This window comes from Hylobates moloch, unplaced genomic scaffold, assembly GCF_009828535.3.
Source record: "Hylobates moloch isolate HMO894 unplaced genomic scaffold, HMol_V3 SCAFFOLD_5, whole genome shotgun sequence".
In the NCBI taxonomy this organism is placed as follows: domain Eukaryota; kingdom Metazoa; phylum Chordata; class Mammalia; order Primates; family Hylobatidae; genus Hylobates; species Hylobates moloch.
Genome location: NW_026652280.1, coordinates 28,871,037 through 28,890,972, shown reverse-complemented (window position 1 = coordinate 28,890,972; position 19,936 = coordinate 28,871,037). Strand labels below are relative to the sequence as shown.

At 52.8% G+C, this 19,936-nt stretch overlaps 1 protein-coding gene across 2 annotated transcripts in view; it reads left to right on the top strand.

The window, feature by feature from the left end:
- The window catches only part of MAPK4 (mitogen-activated protein kinase 4), a 174,552-nt gene extending 157,125 nt beyond the window's left edge, over positions 1 to 17,427 (top strand). The window contains exons 4-6 of one of the 2 annotated variants that reach the window (XM_058438338.1): positions 7,532 to 7,693; positions 11,555 to 11,768; positions 14,759 to 17,427. In XM_058438338.1, the coding sequence (XP_058294321.1) occupies positions 7,532 to 7,693; positions 11,555 to 11,768; positions 14,759 to 15,455 (1,073 nt within the window). In that variant the 3' untranslated portion in view covers positions 15,456 to 17,427. The remainder of the gene's footprint in view (positions 1 to 7,531; positions 7,694 to 11,554; positions 11,769 to 14,758) is intronic. The other variant, XM_058438339.1, reaches the window with a different exon arrangement.
- Positions 17,428 to 19,936: the final 2,509 nt, after the last annotated feature.

Sequence of the window (19,936 nt, the reverse complement as noted above, 5' to 3'; positions counted from 1 at the left end):
CTGTTTTGTTGTTGCTTGGTTCGTTGGTTGGTTTGACAATTGTATTTTTCATATGTTTCGCCATGTTGGCCAGGCTGGTCTCGAGCTCCTGGCCTCAAGTGATCGTCAACCCGCCTCAGCTTCCCAGAGTACTGGGACTACAGGCGTGAGCCACCAACCACATCCAGCCCCCACATTGCTTCTGGCCTCTGTGGTAGACCTCCCAGACGGGGCGGCCGGGCAGAGGCGCTCTGCACATCCCAGACAGGGCGGCCAGGCAGAGGTGCTCCTCACTTCCCAGATGGGGCGGCCGGGCAGAGACGCTCCTCACTTCCTAGACAGGGTGGCGGCCAGGCAGAGGGGCTCCTCACTTCCCGGATGGGGCGGCTGGGCAGAGGCGCTCCTCACATCCCAGACGATGGGTGGCCGGGCAGAGGCGCTCCTCACTTCCCAGATGGGGCGGCTGGGCAGAGGTGCTCCTCACTTCCCAGACGGGGCGGCCGCACAGAGGCGCTCCTCACTTCTTCCCAGACGGGGCGGCCGGGCAGAGACGCTCCTCACTTCCTAGATGGGGTGGCGGCCGGGCAGAGGGGCTCCTCACTTCCCACACAGGGCAGCCGGCCAGAGGCACTCCTCCTCACATCCCAGACGATGCGTGGCCGGGCAGAGGCGCTCCTCACTTCTTCCCAGACGGGGCGGCCGGGCAGAGATGCTCCTCACTTCCCAGATGGGGCGGCCGGGCAGAGGCGCTCCTCACATCCCAGAAGGAGCGGCCGGGCAGAGGCGCTCCTCACATCCCAGAAGGGGCGGCCGGGCAGAGGCGCTCCCCACATCCCAGAAGGGGCGGCCGGGCAGAGGCGCTCCCCACTTCCCAGACGGGGCGGCCGCGCAGAGGCGCTCCTCACTTCCCAGACGGGGCGGCCGCGCAGAGGCGCTCCCCACTTCCCAGACGGGGCGGCCGCGCAGAGGCGCTCCTCACTTCCCAGACGGGGCGGCCGGGCAGAGGCGCTCCTCACTTCCCAGACGGGGCGGCCGCGCAGAGGCGCTCCTCACATCCCAGAAGGGGCGGCCAGGCAGAGGAGCTCCTCACTTCTTCCCAGACAGGGCGGCCGCGCAGAGATGCTCCTCACTTCCTAGATGGGGTGGCGGCCAGGCAGAGGGGCTCCTCACTTCCCAGACGGGGTGGCCGGGCAGAGTCGCTCCTCACATCCCAGACGATGGGCGGCCAGGCAGAGACGTTCCTCACTTCCTAGACGGGGTGGCGGCTGGGCAGAGGCGCTCCTCACCTCCCAGACGGGGCGGCCAGGCAGAGGAGCTCCTCATAACCCAGACAATGGGCGGCCAGGCAGAGACGCTCCCCACCTCCCAGACGGGGTGGCAGCCGGGCAGTTGCTGCAATCCCAGCACCCTGGGAGGCCAAGGCAGGCGGTTGGGAGGCGGAGGCTGCAGCGAGCCAAGACCGCGCCACGGCACTCCAACCCGGGCAACAGCGAGCACCGAATGAGCGAGCCTCTGTCTGCAGTCCCAGCACCTCGGGAGGCCGAGGCGGGCAGAGCACTGGAGGTCAGGAGCTGGAGACCAGCCTGGCCGACATGGCGAAACCGCGCCTCCAGCCAAAGGAGAAAAACCACGGAGGAGTGGTGGCGCGCGGCGGCAATCCCAGGGAGCCCGCAGGCCAGGGCAGGAGAATGACGGGAGCCGGACGCAGGGAGTCTGCAGCGAGCCGAGTTTACTCCAGCCTGGGCAGGAAGGAAGGGAAGGAAGGAAGGGACTCAAATAATTTTCATCCACCCCCTCCACCCAGGCTAACTTTGCAGAGGCTGGAAGCCCAGAAATGTTCCAAACCACCATTGGTAGAGGACCATGGTGAGGCCAGTCTCCACATGCTGTGGCTGCAGCATGGCAGACAGAGCCCTGTGGGCCTGCCTCCTTGCCACCTGTCCTCTGCCTGGATTCCATACCCCTACAGAACTCTGGGCCTCATATCTGGTCCTGCCTGACCTCTCTTCTCAGTGCTTGCAGCCCTGCCCTGTCCTCCTAACCATGCTGTCTTGGCCTCAGCCTCCCTGTGAGTGGTCTCCCCGGGGAGTGTTCTCCCCGCCTCCTCAGCCTACCCTGCTTCTCCTCAGGGGACACCATCTCCCCTCAGTTTTTTTGAGTTGAGGCCATCCTTTCTCCCATGCCCTGTACACAGAGCGGGATAGAGCCTCTGCATCCTCCTTGCTCACCATTGCTTGCCTGCTATTAACAAAGCAGCCCTCCTCTGTGGCCCACCAGATGGCCCTTCCTCTTCTCTACCTTGTCCTCCCATGCCAGCACCTCATCTCATCTCCCGTCATCCCCTACACTGAGGCTGTTGGCACCTGCGTCACAGCCTCCCTCTCCACAGTTGGTCCCACATCATTCTGGCTGTGAGGCTGATGTGGCTCACTTATCTACTATCCTGGCCGCAGAGCCCCACATCCTCAGTTCCTGGGACACTCACTGCCCTTGTTGTCAGCCTGTCCTCCCCACATCCACCCTGGACTTTGTGTCATCACCCAGAGCTGCTCAGGGGAGGAGAGATCTGAAGCGAGTATCAGAGTGGCAGACGCTGGGAAGCTGAGTGTCCAGGGAACGGAAAAGGACATGAAAGCTGGAAGGCCTGAGAAGTCCCCACCCACCTCCTTGCTTGATCAGTGACTGCAGTGTGGCCCAGGGGGAGCGTGTTTTCTCTTGGCAGTCAGCTCACAGGAGGCATGGCCAGCACTCATAGCCTGCATTGGTAGGCCTAGGCTCCTGGGGCTACCCCACCCTTCCATGTTGGGAAGGGAGGGGGAGAGAGAGGGAGTAGGATAGCCTTACCCCAGCCCCCTTTCAGAACCCCAAGACCTAGTAAGATTTCCCCCACTAAAGCCCCTGAATCCCACAAAATATAAGACAGCAGTGGCCCTTCTGGTATCCCCTAAGAGCAAAGGTGTGTCCCTAGTATCCCTGTGGGCTCCCTCCACCCTGAAATCTCTGTCTACAAACCTGAGAGCTTGCAAGTGGCAGGGCTACTCGAGATTCCCTGCGGCCCCACAGGGAGCTGACAATCGCAGTTGCTGGCCTGTTGTTCTTGTTCACTGTAGAGTGACCACATACGGGCAGCTGGTGTAATAATTAGCTCATGGGCACTGCAGACCACCTAAGCCTACAGGTGAAAAGGAGCTGTCACTCCCTGTCAAAGCCCCTGGCTCTCACAGCTGCTCATCTGCTGTGTGCACAGAACATAGTGCTAAGGATGGGGAGAGGGATTGCTGTGGGACAAAGGGACAGTGAGGAGGCAGGGGGAGAAAGTCAGACAAGGCCCTCTCCAGGGAACTTAGGGTCTTGAGACAGAATTCTAGATGCCAGCCCTAGAAGGGGCCCGGGACAGCCCACCTCTTGTTTAACAGGTGATTTGGTTTCAAATAATGCAGGGTGGGAAAATGAGCTCAGAGAAGAAGAAATGGCTACCAGTGGCCTTTCTGAGGGAACACCAGCAGGACATTAAGAGAAAGCCATGTCTGAATAGCTAAGAAAGTCTTTATTGTGTGTTTCGTTTTTGTTTTGAGACAGAGTCTCGTGCTGTCCCCCAGGCTGGAGTGCAACGGCATGATCTTGGCTCACTGTGACCTCCACCCCCCATTTCAAGCGATTCTCATGTCTCAGCCTCCCGAGTAGCTGGGATTACAGGCATGTGCCACCACGCCCAGCTAATTTTGTATTTTTAGTAGAGACGGAGTTTTGCCATGTTGGCCAGGCTGGTCTCAAACTCCTGACCTCAAATGATCCACCTGCCTCAGTCTCCCAAAGTGCTGGATTACAGGCATGAGCCACTGCACCCAGCCTGCCAAGAAAATATTTATATTGCCAAGAAAATATTTATATTGGGCACAGTTAAATCTTAGGCGCCATAGGAGCAGATTTATCTAATAAGGAGTAATGAGAGACCCAGAAAATGTCATCTCTCAATCACAGCAATGAGGGAATTATTCAGTGCTATGCTGGGCTAGTCACTCTTTCATTCATGATGCTAACTTCTTCCAGTAAGTATTTAAAATACATGCTATAGTGTTCTCACTCATAGGTGGGAATTGAACAATGAGAACTCATGGACACAGGAAGGGGAACATCACACTCCGGGGACTGTTGTGGGGTGGGGGGAGGGACAGCATTAGGAGATATACCTAATGCTAAATGACGAGTTAATGGGTGCAGCAAAACAACATGGCACATGGATACATATGTAACAAACCTGCACATTGTGCACATGTACCCTAAAACCTAAAGTATAATAAGAAAAATAAATAAATAAAATAAAATACATGCTATATATAAAACATATATTAATATGATATGTTAATACTAATTATATGTTAATGTAACATTAAGTAACAAGAAAAGGTAAAATAGGTTGGGCATAGTGGTTCACGTCTGTAATCCCAGCACTTTGGAAGGCCGAGGCGGGCAGATTGCCTGAGGTCAGGAGTTCGAGACCAGTCTGGCCAACATGGTGAAACCCCGTCTCTACTAAAAATACAAAAAAATTAGCTGGGCATGGTGGCATGCACCTGTAATCCCAGGTACTTGGGAAGCTGAGGCAGGCGAATTGCTTGAACCAGGAAGGTGGAGGTTCCAGTGAGCCGAGATCATGCCACTGCACTGCAGCCTGGGCGACAGAGCAAGACTCTGTCTCCAAAAAAAAAAAAAAAAAAAAGGTAAAATAAAAACAATGACAGGAAAGTCAGATGAAGCTGAAGTCAGGGCTTATGTCCAAGCATTTAGGCCCTGAGTACAAACATCTTCATTTGCCCCTGGACTCTCAGGAGCCCCTACAGTTTTCCCTCTGGTGGATTTTGTGCTTTGGGTGGCTCCTTGACCACGTGCTGGGGATACAAGACTGAGTAAGACATAGTCTCTGTCCTCAAAGGTCTGATGGTCCAGCGGGGGACACAAAAGGGTTAAACGCACACAAAAAACCAATACACAGTGAACCTATCTGTGCCCAGGGTGAGCCATCCTGCTATCTTATTTTTCCAACTGAAATTGCACAGACCTCCCAGTTCCATATTTTCCAGCCAATTCAAGGCAGGGGAGAAAGGAGGAACAGGTGGGAGAGAGGTCTCACCCTGGACTCTGACTCAAAGATTCTTCCCACTCCAGCCATAGCCACTAAACCCTGGATAGCTCAACATCCCTGGCCCTGCCACCACGATCTGGGTCATAGGTGCCTGGCTGCCTCCATTCTCCCGGCCTTGAACCCTCAGCTCATAGGGCTCTGCTCCAGCTGCCCTTCCATCAGGCTGACAACCTTCAGGCCAGACGGAGGAGAGCTGGGCTTCTCCATGCCACAGCAGGCAGGTGACTCACCGAGAGCCCAGACGAGACTGTATAATCCACAGTCTATTGGCTTCTCATCTTCAGGCTCACTGTCTGTGGTCACGAGATGGTTGCAGTCGCTTTCAGGTTCTCGTGCAGAAGTGTCCAACGAAGAAAGGTAGGGAGAGGTCAGCCAGGGCAGCAAAACAGCTCTCCTCGCATTTCTCTCTTACCAGGGAGGAACATCTTCCCTGGAAGTCCTTCCAGGAGATTCCTGTCCCTGTTTGATTGAATCACATGGCCTCCCCTTGTTGCAAGAGAGGCAGGGAAGGCAACAGCTGGTGTGACATGGAAAGGACCTTTCAGTAGGAAAGGGACATTGACCATAGTATCCTCCATGCTTCACACCTTCTCCCATTTTCAGTGGTGGCTTAGTAGACTCAGTGTTAAGATGCCTCCCCCAAGTGACGTCTGTCACAAAGAATCACTCAGGGATGATTAGGACATAAATCCCCAAGGTGCAATTATTCCATCAGCTTCTCTCAAAGCCACTCTTCCCCGCTCCTAGAAGCAAAGGAAGTCAAGAGTTATTAAACATCTGCTACAAGCAAGGTATTTCTCCCGGAGCCTTCATCTGCCAACACACTCGACTCCTTATAATACTCATTCCAAGTATAAATAATCATCCTCATTCCACAAGGGGTGGGGGAGCTAGGTCTGCCTCCAGGGCTGTCTGCCACCAAAGCTCTTGCTTTCTGCCCCAGGCCATGGATTCCCAGGGAGGCCCCACTGGCTGCCTCCCATATGACACCATTGATCTCGGGCAGGAGCAGACAAGTGAAAGAGGCTCATTCTCTGCCCCCGCCCCCACTGTGGTTGAAGAAGCTACTCCAAGCAGAAGGTTGTGTATTACTGATTTGTGTGTCACACAGGAGAGGGGTAAGAGGCTTGGGAGCAAGGTCCCACCATCTCTGTCTGCAGCTTGATCACCCACTGACCTCATGGTCCCCTGGTGAGTGGTGTGGAGTACACATTTGGAGACAGGACCCCACAGGGGGCTTCCAGAGCACTGAACTGACCCAATGAGTCCACTGCAGGGAGAGGCCAAAAGGACCTCTTCAGGAGAGAGCCTGAGGCTGCAGGCACTTCCTTGGTCAGTATTCACATGTGCTTAGGGCCACACAGGGAACTTCGGGGGGACCTGGGAGAGCCCTCATCCTAGGCTGGATGACTGGAAGACTGGAATCCCCTGGGAATTCATGGCAAGGGGAGGGCCCTCTGTGCAGCTGGATGGGCAAGGAAGACTTCTTGAGGAAGGAGAGCTACGGCTGAGGTTTTAACCAAGTAGAGCTAAGTGAAAAGGCAACTCAATCAAAAAAGAGAAAATGGAAGTAACAGAAGAACAGCCTGGAGGTCAGAGAAGGACAGCAAGGAGACCCATCTGTCCAATGCCAGAAATGCCATATGGTGGCCAGTGGTTGCCTGGGTGTGGGAGACGAGTTGAGTTTCTGAGACAAAGACTGAAGCTTCTTATGAATGAAAACTATGCCTCGCCCATTCCCAGCATCCAGCGTGATGCCTGGCATGGAGAAGGTGCTCAATAAATAACTATTTATGGAATGAGGGAATGAATGCTTGAGTCCATCCTGTCCCACCAAAGTTGCCCTGCAAACTTGGCATAGCCTGCCTTCCTTCTTCCAAGGATCACAGAGGCCGTGTGCTCAAGACACATCCCAAACCCAATTTGTTATTCCTGATTTGTTTTTCTCTTGAAAGTTTCCTAGATGGAACCCTCTTAATTGGAAACCAAAAGGTATGGCTCATTCCCAGCCTTAAAACTGTTTCCTCCCCATCCTAGTAAAGATTGTGCAGAGAGGCCTATGGGAAGTTGCACTTGGAAGGCCTTGAGCCAGGCTGTTCCCGTTCTTTGGTGCTGATTTATATCCAGCTGGTCTGAGACACAGAATGCTAGGGGCATAGATGGGGCCTTGCAGACTACCAGATTCAACCCCTTCTTTCTACTTTTGACAAAGCCAAGCCCCAGAGATGTCAGCCACCTGCCCACAGTTGTGCAGCAAATGAAGACCAGAACCCCGGTCCCAGCCCACTGCTGCCCTGCTGCCCCATTGCCCTGTGTTGTTCCTTCCAGAACACCTGGCACTGCTTTTGGGCTACTGCACACCACAGCCCCTTGGGCAGCACACTTAACCATCTGGCATTGCCTCCCCAGGGGCCCATGAGCTGGAGCAGATGCAACTCATCCTGGAGACCATCCCTGTAATCCGGGAGGAAGACAAGGACGAGCTGCTCAGGGTGATGCCTTCCTTTGTCAGCAGCACCTGGGAGGTGAAGAGGCCTCTGCGCAAGCTGCTCCCCGAAGTGAACAGTGAAGGTACCTGAGCCTGGCAGCCAGGCCAAGTGTCCTGGGAGGATGAGCTAGGCTCCACCTTGCGGGGTAGGGGGCAGGCAGGTCTCCTTCCAAAAGGGCAAAGCATGGTCCTTGGATATAAAAGTCAAGGCTCCCCTGCCAGTGGGCCTTTGCCCTAACTACTTCCAAGCTATGGATGCTGGGCCTCAGGAGTCCATTAGGGGCAGTCATTAGTGTTCTACCCTTGTTTCTGCTGCACTTTGCTTCTCATCTTCCTCTCTCACCTTCCTCCCTCTCTTTCCTTCATCCTCCCTCACGTTTTTGTCCTGGAAGGCATGGTGTGGTGCAAAGAACAGGAGCTTCCTCAGCCTGAGGGCAAGACCCAGGTCCCATTCCACCAGTGATGAGCTGCGTGGCCTCAGGCAAGGCCCTTTACTCCTCAGGCTTACTCCCTCTACTGTATATTCAAGGCCTGGCAGGCCTGGGAAGAGGCCAAAGGCTCTAGTTGCCTCTAGCTCTCAGAGGCTCAGGAGACTCAGTCTAGGTGACAGCATCCCTCAGCAGCAGAAACTTCCATCTTGTGACAGGTGCAGAACAAGGGAGGCAAGCCCCAAGGCCACACTGGGAGCACTAATTCTGAGCTCCATTTATTACAGGACAGAAATAGACCAAAGGTGATGAATCTGGTGACAAAAACTCAGGTGCAGCACGGTGAAAGGTGGGCTCTGGATGAAGCAAGGTTGAGGGGCTCAGTGTCCTGCCCACCTGCCTCTCAATCTCCAGACATGCTCCTGGGAACCCTTCCAGAACCCCTGGGGCTCTGAGCAGCTCAGTTTGGAATCCACTGGGCCAGAGGAAAGTGACAAGATTGTACAGAAGCTTCATTATCTAAGAAATGCCTTAAAAACATCTGGGGAGGGTGAGCCTAGGGAGGAGGAGTTTCTGAGGGGCGGTGGCTTAGGAGTTAAGGTGAAGCTTGTACGGTAGCAGATAACCTTGAAATCTGCATGGCTTAACCCACTTACAGTTTGTTCATTGTTTACTTCACATCCAGGCAGAGTTGGGAGCGTGGATGGGCAGGGGAGGACGAGTGGCTGTGCCCGGGACCCAGGCCATCAGTTCTGCCATCTTCAGCAGGTGGCTTTCAAGGTCACCTCGGGCATTCCCTTCCAGCCAAAGCCAGGGGAAGAGAGAGCAGAGACTCTTGCGGGAGGTTTTTCTGGGTCAGGCCTGGAAGTAGGGTACACACAGCCCTTCCACCCCCATTCCATCAGCCCCAAGCACACAGCCATTTCTCACTGCAGGAGGGGCCGGGAAAGGCAGGCCAGCAGGGTGCCAGGATGAGGGTGTCACATGGGACATGACTGCTGCCTTGAAACAGGAGAGGGGAAATCGTGGGACAGAGAGGACATGCTGCTTTGGGGGAACCACTGAAGGCAGAGATAGGCCCTAGGGTAGAAGTTAAAGGGAGATTTAAGTTTGATAAAAGGAAGAATTTTCTGGGCCAGGTGTGGTGGCTCACGCCTGTAATCCCAGCACTTTGGGAGGCTGAGGCGGGTGGATCTCTTGAGCCCAGGAGTTTCAGGCCAGCCTGGGCAACATAGGGAGACCCCGTCTCCACTAAAAATACAACACAGTAGCTGAGCATGGTGGTGCACGCCTATGGTCTCAGCTACTTGGGAGTCTGAGGCGGGAGGATCATCTGAACCTGGAAAGTTGAGGCTGCAGTGAGATGTATTCCCATCACTGTACTCCAACCTAGATGGCAGAAGTGAGACCCTGTCTCAAAAAAAAAAAAAAAAAAAAGAAATGAAGAATTTCCTAGTGTTTGGGCTTCCCAGAAGTACCTGGGGACCTGTAGGAGGATCAGCTGTCAGGGAGAGGAAAGAGCAGATTTTCATCCGTGATGGAGTCTGTGGAGCAGCTTTGGGGTTGGTACTTGACTCTTTTTCTTTTGCGACAGGGTCTCGCTTGTCACCCAGGCTGGAGTGCAGTGGTATCATCACGGCTCACTACAACCTCAGCCTCGAGGGCTCAAGTGATCCTCCCACCTCAGCCTCCCGAGTAGCTGGCACCACAGGCATGCGCCACCTTGGCTGGCTAATTTTAAAATTTTTTTGTAGAGACAACCCACTACTGGCCCACCTGGCCAACTACTACTTGTCTTGCTAGAAATAAGCCCAGGTTGATCTCAAACTCCTAGGCTCAAGCAATCCTCCTGCCTTGGCCTCCCAAAGTCCTGGGATTACAGATATGAGCCACTGTCCCGGTGGTGGTACTCATCTTTTTTAAAGATGATACTGCCTGCCTCAGTCTTTAGAGCTTTAATTCTCTCATTTCCTTGTCAAAAGGTCAAGTCATGGCTGGGGCCAAAAAAGGGGCCAGAGACCCAAAGAGAGAAAGACCTGCCCAGACTTGAAGCTGGGCCCCGCACTAGACTGCCTGATTCTTCCAGTCCTAGGAATTTGTCAGGCAGATCCTCATTTAAGTTTGCAGCTCCAGACCCAGAAACACGCTCTGAGCATCAGACTGTTTGGGGTGATCAGAGTTACTGGTGCTTAACTAATTTGGGGGTCTGGGGTTACATTGCAGCACTATGTCCTCCTGGGAGGCCAGTGACCTCCTGAATCCATAGATTTCCTGAATCACTGATGAATTTTCTTGCAAAGAGATCCAGGGCTGGTGTGAGGGGCAGGTTAATGGTGCAGGCTGAGGCCCACCAGGGAGTCCCTCGGAGGGATGGGCAGCCTGGGCCTTGAGCTCAGCTCCATTTCTCCCTCTCCATGTGGGCTGTAACATGAGGAGCCAAGTCATGATTTAAGCAGACCTCCAGAGACTCCAGTGCTGAGAAGGAATCCAAACTTCTAGGCTAGACCTTGCCCTGAGATAACCCAGGGCAGAGCTCCAAGAGCAGAGCTCCCAGGGTACCCACCCCTGCTCAAGGGAAGGGCCACCAGTGCCTGTGTGCAGAGCTGCTATCTGCTGAATTCTGGCATACATTCGTGCTGGTTAGCAAACAGCCTCTCGCACAAGGCTTCTGAGTGTCCCTTCCCTTCCCCAGGTTCCCACTGCCCAGAACTCCCCCTTGATCCAGACATGAAAGGACTACTGCTTGGCAGAGCAGGGGAATTCAGCCTGGTTTTTCAGTATCTGTAATATCTATCCATCTATCAAGGCTGTCTGCCTTTGTTGAACTTCCAGGGGCAGCATATGGTAGGAAGAGCTCTGGATTCGGACCCAGGAGCTCTGGGCTGTGGAGACCCTGTCCCACCCCTCGACTGCAGCCTTCGTCTTTCTCACTAAGGCTTTTTACTGCTGTACCTGGCACTCCAGCCTCAGGGCTTCCTCAGGAGCAGGCTCCTCCATCCCATTCCAGCAGCCCCTTAAGCCATAACAAAGGGAAGTTGGTATATAAATATCCCAGCTTCCCTGCCCCGAAAGGGGAACCACCTCTGAGTGTGGCCCACACTGTCTCTGGAGGATCCCAGATGCCCACAGGAGTAACCTGTCATGAGTGTGCCTTGTTCTGGTTCCCCCTCACTCCCCCATCTGTGCTTGCTGGGATCCCCCACCACATAAACTGCCTACAGCCCCAAGCCTTGTCTCTGGCTCTGTCTCTGGAGAAACCCAGGCTGAGGCTGGACCTTGAGCAAGTCACTTGATCCTCTGAGTCTGTTTCATTCATTTACAAAATCTAGAAGGCAGCATCTGTTCTGCCTTTGTCACTGGATTGTGACAAGGGTCTTAAGAAAGAAAATGGCTAAAAACCTTTTGACAAATGCAGAAGCACAGACACCAGCACAGAATGTCACCGTGCTGAGGAATCTCCTTCTGAGCTCAACAAGGGCAACAAATGACCTTCATGTCCGGCTTTGCTCCCTGCAGCCATCGACTTTCTGGAGAAGATCCTGACCTTTAACCCCATGGATCGCCTAACAGCTGAGATGGGGCTGCAACACCCCTACATGAGCCCATACTCGTGTCCTGAGGACGAGCCCACCTCGCAACACCCCTTCCGCATTGAGGATGAGATCGACGACATCGTGCTGATGGCCGCTAACCAGAGCCAGCTGTCCAACTGGGACACGTGCAGTTCCAGGTGCTCACAGCCCTGGGTTCCAGAGCCCACATTTCCCTGTCCTCCCATCTCTATTTTGCCTCTAATCCTCCATGACCTTTCCCTCTGTCTCCCAAGTTGCATAGCTCATTGGACGACTTCTCTAGCTTAGCTTCCTGCCTTTCTCTTGTCCCCAGTAAATGACCAGTGTGAGCTGCACGTGTGGGTCAGAGGCCTTCCTTTCTGCAACACCTCCAGCTTCCCTCACCATGAGTCTACTGAACATGGGGTTCAATACAGTGCTCCCCAAGGATTTAGTGAACACCATGGTAGGAGCTCACTTCTAGCAGCCTGGGAACTTGCCCTTGAAAAGTAAACTGCAACAAGGCAAGGCAAAAAAACAAAGCAGAGATTACCATTACAAAATGCTATCCCATGTTTCATGTTGGTAACTCTTAAAAATGCCATTAAAGACCAGGTTCGGTGGCTCATACCTGTAATCCCAGCACTTTAGGAGGCCAAAGTGGGAGGATCGCTTGAGGCCAGTAGTTCCAGACCAGCCTGGGAAACAAAGCAAGACCCCATCTCTACAAATTTTTTTTAATTAGCCAGGCATGGTGGCACACAGCTGTAGTCCCGGACACTGGGAAGGCTGAGGCTGGGGAATCCCTTGAGCCCAGAAGTTTGAGGTTGCAGAGTGAGACCCTGTCAAAAAAAAAAAAAAAAAAATGCCATTAACGGGGGCTACATTATTATTGCCCATTGACACACAAGGAAGCTTCAGCTCCAAGGTTAAGAGACTGGCATCATGTCATGCCCCTGATGGGCCTCTGCAATCTGCATCCATGTCAGATGCTGCTAAGCAATTATAGGACCATTTTCTGCTAAACTGGGCTTGGCTACAGAATCCTTAATAGGTGTCCCTGGAAGCCACTACCAATGAATCAGCGTTGGGTAAAAGATGTATTTTTAAACAATTTCTGCCTAGGCACGTAATGATCTCTTAGATCTTTTCCTGTTCTGACGTTCTTAGATCAGGCAGCTAAACATTTGGGCATCACCATCTGCTAATTCTGGGAGGGAGTGCTGGTAGCTGCTCAGTTTAGAAACAGCAGTCGAGGGCTCAAGCAGCTAGGACTCCGAGGGGGCCTAACTGGGAGTCCCACTGCCGGGGGAATGTGACAGCTAGTTACATAAGTGACAGATGAGCAATTTCTCCTTTTTAGTCATTTGACAGATGACAGGTTTCAGATTAAGGAGGCACTGAGGGAGGGCCAGGGCAACGCTGCTATTTTTGGACAGGTTTGCTGGCTTGTTGTTGTCAATTGTTGTTTTCAAGCATTGCCAACAAATAGAGATTAATGAAGACTCTGTCTTCTGCCACCCCCAAGGCAGGCCTGCCCTTGACTGTGTTTCCTGCAGCCCCTTCCCCTTCCTCCAGAGAGCCTGGAGGCTCAGGGAGAGTCATCATATACTTTCTGCGACTGTGGCATAGGGTTGTGCCAGGAAAAACTGTCAGAGGATTTGTTGCTGCCTGTCCACCCTGACCACCCCTAAACCTGGTGCACCTCACCTGTGCTCCCGACCTTTGCCATCACACCTGCCCGAGGGAAGAGGATGACAAACCATCTTGTTGCTGTGCGCAAGCTACTTACTCTCTTGGAATGCTAGTTTCCCAACCGTAAAGCGGGGGGTGATAACACAAAGTCCACAGGGTTGCTATGAAGACTACAGATAATGTATGTTTGGCACTTGGAATACAGCAGCCAAGGGTTAGGGTCTTCACACACTCTTCCTCCTGGAAATCTCTGCCCAAGGCCACTCAATCAAGGAGGCAGAGCTCAGCTCTAGGAGAGATTCCTGCCCTAGCAGAATCACTGGGAGGCGGGCAGTGCTGAGGCCTTCCTATGCCTCTCCAGTCACACTCTGTGGGCTGCAGCTGCCAGGTCTATCCCACACAGCCGAATCTGCCTCTCCTTGGTCTATCTGTTGGGCCTGCTCAGGGAGTAGCTGGCTGCAGGCTGATGTCCTCTGTGCTCCTGCCTGCCCCACAACCCCAGGGTTCTACGTAGAGCACCCGCACAAGGAAGGGAGGGCTCCGCCAGAGCTGATGGCTCGCCTGTCTGCCCATCTGCCCTTCATTTGCTCTTGGCTAGCTGACTTCACTCTCCATGGCTGCAGAGCAGTCGAACGGGGCAGAATGCCAAAGATCTTCAGCTTCTCTGGAGGGTGTCTGTAATCTTTCTGTAGGTCCCACCTGCCCTGCATCAATGCAAGGTGCTATGGGGCCCCCAACCAGATCCACCAGGGCAGGGGTTCTCAGCCCTGGCTGTACCTTAGAATCACCTGGGGGGTCTTCAAAATATGCTGATACAGGGCCCCACCCTAGACCTACTCAGTCAGAATCGGTGCGAGGAAGCAGTGAGGCAGGCATGCTATTTTATTTTTAATTCCCCTATGTGACTCTAATCTGATCCAGGGTTGAGAAGCACTCACTGGAGCCTTGCTCCTCAAAATGTGGGTCCAAGGCCCAGCAGCATCAGAGCAGCTGGGAGCTTGTTAGAATCTCAGGCCCCATCTCAGATCTACACAATCAACATGTGCATTTTAGCAAGACCCGCAGGTGATTCATGCATCTATCAGCGTTTGAGAAGCATTGCATAGGTGGATCCCCTGGAAAGTTTCATGAGGACAGGGACGTTTGTTTTGTTCACTGCTGTATTCAGTAATGTCTAGAACAGTGAGTGCTGGCGCATAGTAGGTGGGCAGGAAATATCTTCAGGGTTTTGAATGCGTACAAAAGAACACAAGAGTTAAGCCGAACAATCCATGTCCCCAGCTGAGCCCCCAAGGCTCGCCATTACCTGCCCATCACCCTCCCACCTTGAGGGATGGGGGTCGAAGGCAGGGGGGGATCGGGAAGGAATGGAAGGCAGGTGTGTGAGTGGCAAACAGGGATTAGAGGGCTTGGCTCCCTCCCGGAAGTTACCTGGCTCGGCCGTCCAATCACCGCTCTGTTTGTACCCTTGCAGGTACCCTGTGAGCCTGTCGTCGGACCTGGAGTGGCGGCCCGACCGGTGCCAGGACGCCAGTGAGGTGCAGCGCGACCCGCGCGCGGGTTCGGCGCCACTGGCGGAGGACGTGCAGGTGGACCCGCGCAAGGACTCGCACAGCAGCTCCGAGCGCTTCCTAGAGCAGTCGCACTCGTCCATGGAGCGCGCCTTCGAGACCGACTACGGGCGCTCCTGCGACTACAAGGTGGGGTCGCCGTCCTACCTGGACAAGCTGCTGTGGCGCGACAACAAGCCGCACCACTACTCGGAGCCCAAGCTCATCCTGGACCTGTCGCACTGGAAGCAGGCGGCCGGCGCGCCCCCTACGACCACGGGGCTGGCAGACACGGGGGCGCGCGAGGACGAGCCGGCCAGCCTCTTCCTGGAGATCGCGCAGTGGGTCAAGAGCACGCAGGGCGGCCCCGAGCACGCTAGCCCGCCCGCCGAAGACCCCGAGCGCCGCTTGTCTGCCTCGCCCCCCGGCCGCCCGGCCCCGGTGGACGGCAGCGCCAGCCCCCAGTTCGACCTGGACGTGTTCATCTCCCGCGCCCTGAAGCTCTGCACCAAGCCCGAGGACCTGCCGGACAATAAACTGGGCGACCTCAATGGTGCGTGCATCCCCGAGCACCCTGGCGACCTCGTGCAGACCGAGGCCTTCTCCAAAGAAAGGTGGTGAGGGCAGAGGGGCCGCTCCAGGCCCCGCAGAGCAGGAGGCCCCCAGAGAAAGCCGGGGCTGGCAGGAGGCAGCCGCCCTTCCTGCCCCTCTCTGCTGCCTTGGGGTTAGCAGAACACGTGAAGGATCCGAGGAGCGAGAGGAATGTCCATTTCTTAAACTGCCTTAATAACTAGCCTTTAAGCTCTGGGAGCGGGTTTGAACAGGACCCTGGCTTAGGGGTTGATCACTTTCCCAGCAAAGGGGAGACCACATGTGGTGCACAGGGAAGAAACGGCCTTAGACAGCAGTCTGCGGGCCCCACCTGGGTGGCAGGATGCCGAGAAATCTTGCAGAGGTAGCTCCGAAACCATATGGCCCAACTAGCCTCAATTGACAGCTGAGGAAAGGCAATTAGGCCCAGAGACGCAGAGATACTCGCTTAAGATCACAGGCTTGGTGTGAGGACGAGCTTTAAATCCCAGTCTCCTGGCCCCCAGGCCAGGGTCTGTCCACTATAGAATGTCTTCCTCTGCTGGGGTCGTTCTGGCTTTTTGCTTAGAAACTTGGTCTGAGATGTTTCTTCCCTGTCCATTACCGTTCGACGTTCTTTTATTCAGAGCAATGTTTCTTGTATTCTGAAACTGGAAACTGAACCAGTTTGTTTCTCCTAGTCACCAAGCATAATTTCCTCACTCCCCAAGTACTTAAATGTTCTCATCTGTCGCACCCCTGTATTTGCCTCACCCCTGCATGGTCTGAAATCTTCGTTTCAGGTCAGAACAGCCTGGGGTCTGTGGGTAAAATCAGCCCTTCTCCCAGGCCTGTGCACACACCCCCTCAGCACTCCCTATGCACTTTCCTGACACGCAAAGACACAGCCCTCTTTCCCCAGTCGGGGTCCTACCCCATTGAGGTTGAAGGCAGCAATTCCAAGAATCCCTCCAACCTCCCTGCCAGCACTCCCCCTTCACCCCACACCCAGCCCCCCAACTAACCACAGCGCCTCTCCAGACCTACCTCGGAACCTAATGTTCTCTGCACGAACTGCTCATTTGGAGGACAGCAGTGAGGTCCTGCCATAGAGCAAATGTGTTAGGAGAGAAGGTTTCACATGGGACCCACCATCCTTCATCAGTACTTTCCAGAGTTTGATCATCCATTTAGCCTTGACAAACAGCAGACCCTACAGAAATGTGTTGGAGAGCACGTCGTGACCTTGGGGGCAAGGAATCCAGAAAGGAAGATATGAAAGGAGGGGTGTCAACAGCGAGGGCTCTTAGGGGTCAGGCACCAGCATGGAGACCTCATGACAAAGGAAGGGACTCAAAGCAGCAATGCCCCTCATAGTGTAGGCTAAGGTGAGTTTGGTGCATGCAAACCTGTGTGCTCACACAGAGAGCATGGGGTAATGGTGTGTAGACACAGGCCCTCTGCAGAAACATGGGGTGGGGACACTGACAGCCCCTATGTGGTCCCCAGGAACATTCTACCATTTCTGCCACTGGTATTCAGCTCCTTCTCTTCCCCCAACACTCCCAAAGATAGCCACAGAAAGTCCAGCCAGTCTGTAGATAGAGGATGCCCCCAGTTGGTCTTGGGCTGCATTCATCCTCACATCACAGCACCTTAAATCTAATCAGCAAACTATAATTTGTACATTGAAACCTGCAACACATTAGAAACTTATATTTAAAGACAGAATTAATCACACTGACCAACTTTTAAATGGAAAATATGTAAATAGGAAGTGTTTGGGTTATTTTGTTTTTTCTTTAAGAAAAAGAAATGTACACAACTCCTCATGTGCCATTTTGTCCTCAGAGGGCGGCTTTACTTTTTTTGGTAAAGGAACAAGCTGCTGGCCTTGACCAGGAGTTCATATATAACTGTTATTACAGAGGAATTGTTATAACTACTAATGTTTTTAAAAAATCTATTAAACATTATTAAACTTGATCAGTTCAGGCCAAATAAAGTTTTATTGGAACACAGATTTATTTATGTATTATCTGATCCTGTCTTTGAGAGTGCTAAGAGCCTAGCCGGCTTTTCCCTGCGCCCATGAAGGTCACTGTATTTGGGGGTGGGGGAAGGACTGGGGAGGGGAGAATCTACAGAGATTGGTAATCAGGAGGTGATTCCAGAATCATCTGGTGAGGCCTGGTGTCCATATTGTGAATTTCAAACTATATCTCGGAGCTAATACCAAACCTGACCAGGGCTGGTTCTCTCCTCTAGTCACGAAAGGTGCCAACATCATGAGATTGGGGGGAACCAACCACCTAAAAATACCCACCCGCGCTACCCCTCACAGATGCCTGAGATCCCATCCATCTGAAGTCAACCCCTTTGTAATATTAAACTGTTAGTCTTCTTTTGTAATTCAACAAATACAGCTGACCCTTAAACAATACAGGTCTTTTGGCTAAAAGAACTTTCTACTGTTGAAATGCACCTGAGCCAAGAGGAGCAGCCTGTTAAGCCAATTATCAGATTATTTCCAAAGGGTCTGCTGAGTGGCCATGCTGAGTGGATGCAGGTGAAGGGAGGCCAGAGCCAGGCCAGAGACCTGGTTGAAATTTTATATTGGAGAAGACTTGAAGCCCATGTGAGGCCTGGGCTGCTAGAATGTAGGAAATGGAGTGTGGAGAGAGGGAATTGAGAAGCACAAACAGCAAACAGCACCAAAGAGGAAGGAGGACTGAAAACGGAGTAAAGAGGGCACCCCAAAGGAAATAGTTCACAATCTCATCCAGCCACCTCTGATTCTAAGATGAAAACTTCTGTTAGGAGGGTCCTAGGTCTACCCTATGTGAATAACACAGGGATCAGCAAACTATGGCCTGCAGGCCAAGTGGTTGTATTGGAACAAAGCTACGCTCATTCATTTACATATTGTCTGATCTTGTCTTTATTTATTTTTATTTATTTATTGAGATGGAATCTTGCTCTGTTGCCCAAGCTGGAGTGCAGTGGTACAATCTCAGCTCACTGCAACCTGCCTCCCAGGTTCAAGCGATTCTCCTGGCTCAGCCTCCCGAGTAGCTGGGATTACAGGCACCCGCCCCCAACACGCCCAGCTAACTTTTGTATTTTTAATACAGATGTGGTTTTACCATGTTGGCCAGGCTGGTCTCGAACTCCTGACCTCAAGTGATCCGTCTACCTCGCCCTCCCAAAGTGCTGGGATTACAGGCATGAACCACTACACCAGGCCTCTGTCTTTACTTTAAATTGTAATATTTTATATCATGGATTTTTTGCAATAATATTTTTTAAATATTGCATTCAAATATTTATCTTGGTTACCGAGGTTTTTGGCACCCTTAAATTTTGTGCCCAAGGCAAGTGTGCCTCACTGGCCCTCAACCTAGTCTTAGCCCTCATCTATGGCTGCCTCCATCCTGCAGAGTTGAGCAGTTGCAACAGAAACCTCATGGCCCACAAAGCCTGAAACATTTATTACCTGGCCCTCTCCAGAAAAAGTTTGCTGACCCCTTGTGTAAGATGTTATGTGGCCTCCACGTCTTTGTGAATAAGTACACAACTTGCCTTGTCTTTTCTAGCCGCTGACATTCCAGTTCAGAAATGCCACATTTCCATGACATTTTCTAATTACACATCCTATTTTCATGACACGATTTTCTCATTACACATCCTCGTTTCCTGTCCATTCTTTAGGGAAATGTCTTCATTTGCTAGCGAGAAGTTTCTAAGAGTGTGGGAACCATCCTACTTGAGCCGAGGCTGAGGGGACATTATGCCAGAGGTTACTACCATGATTAGAAACCAGGCTTTTTGCTAGGATGGTTAGAACAGGCAAAAGCTCAACTTGAAAGCTGTGGTTCTTGATTGAACTAGTAAACTCCACATGGAGAGGGACAATGTCTGATGTCCCCAACTGGTTGGTTATGAGTCAAACTGTAGCAAGGGTATGTCAAACAGCATCTTCTCTTCATTGACACTGAATCACTGAGAAAGCCCAGAAATACCTGCCTGGGTAATAGTCCTGTCTTCATTCATTATTCAACGAATATAAAAATTGACAGTAGATGGGCATTTACAGATCATCTAATCCAACCCCCTCATTTTGCTGATGAGTAGACTGACAGCAGCAAAGTAATTTGCCCAAAGCCACACAGTGGCAGAGCTAGAACAAGAGCCCAAATAGTCTTTCCAGGATAAACTCATCTCATTCAACCTAACTGGGATACAGATGCTGCGATTGATACTTGGAGGAACAAAATCAGCCCTGAGGATGAGAACAGACAGACCACAAAGGCATGAACCAGGCCATCATAGGCCCCATGCTCTGCTCACCTCTTTGCCTGGGTGCTGGAGCCCTGAGCCTCTGGATGCCTGGAGCCCCAGGGCTGTCCTTAGTAATGGCTTTCTTCCCCTCCAGACAGTTCCTGCCTAGCTTGGGGCCTGATCTGTGTAGTAAGGAAATAAAGATAAGAGAACAGGGCACTGGCTTAGTTTGATTTCCTTCAGCAGCAAAC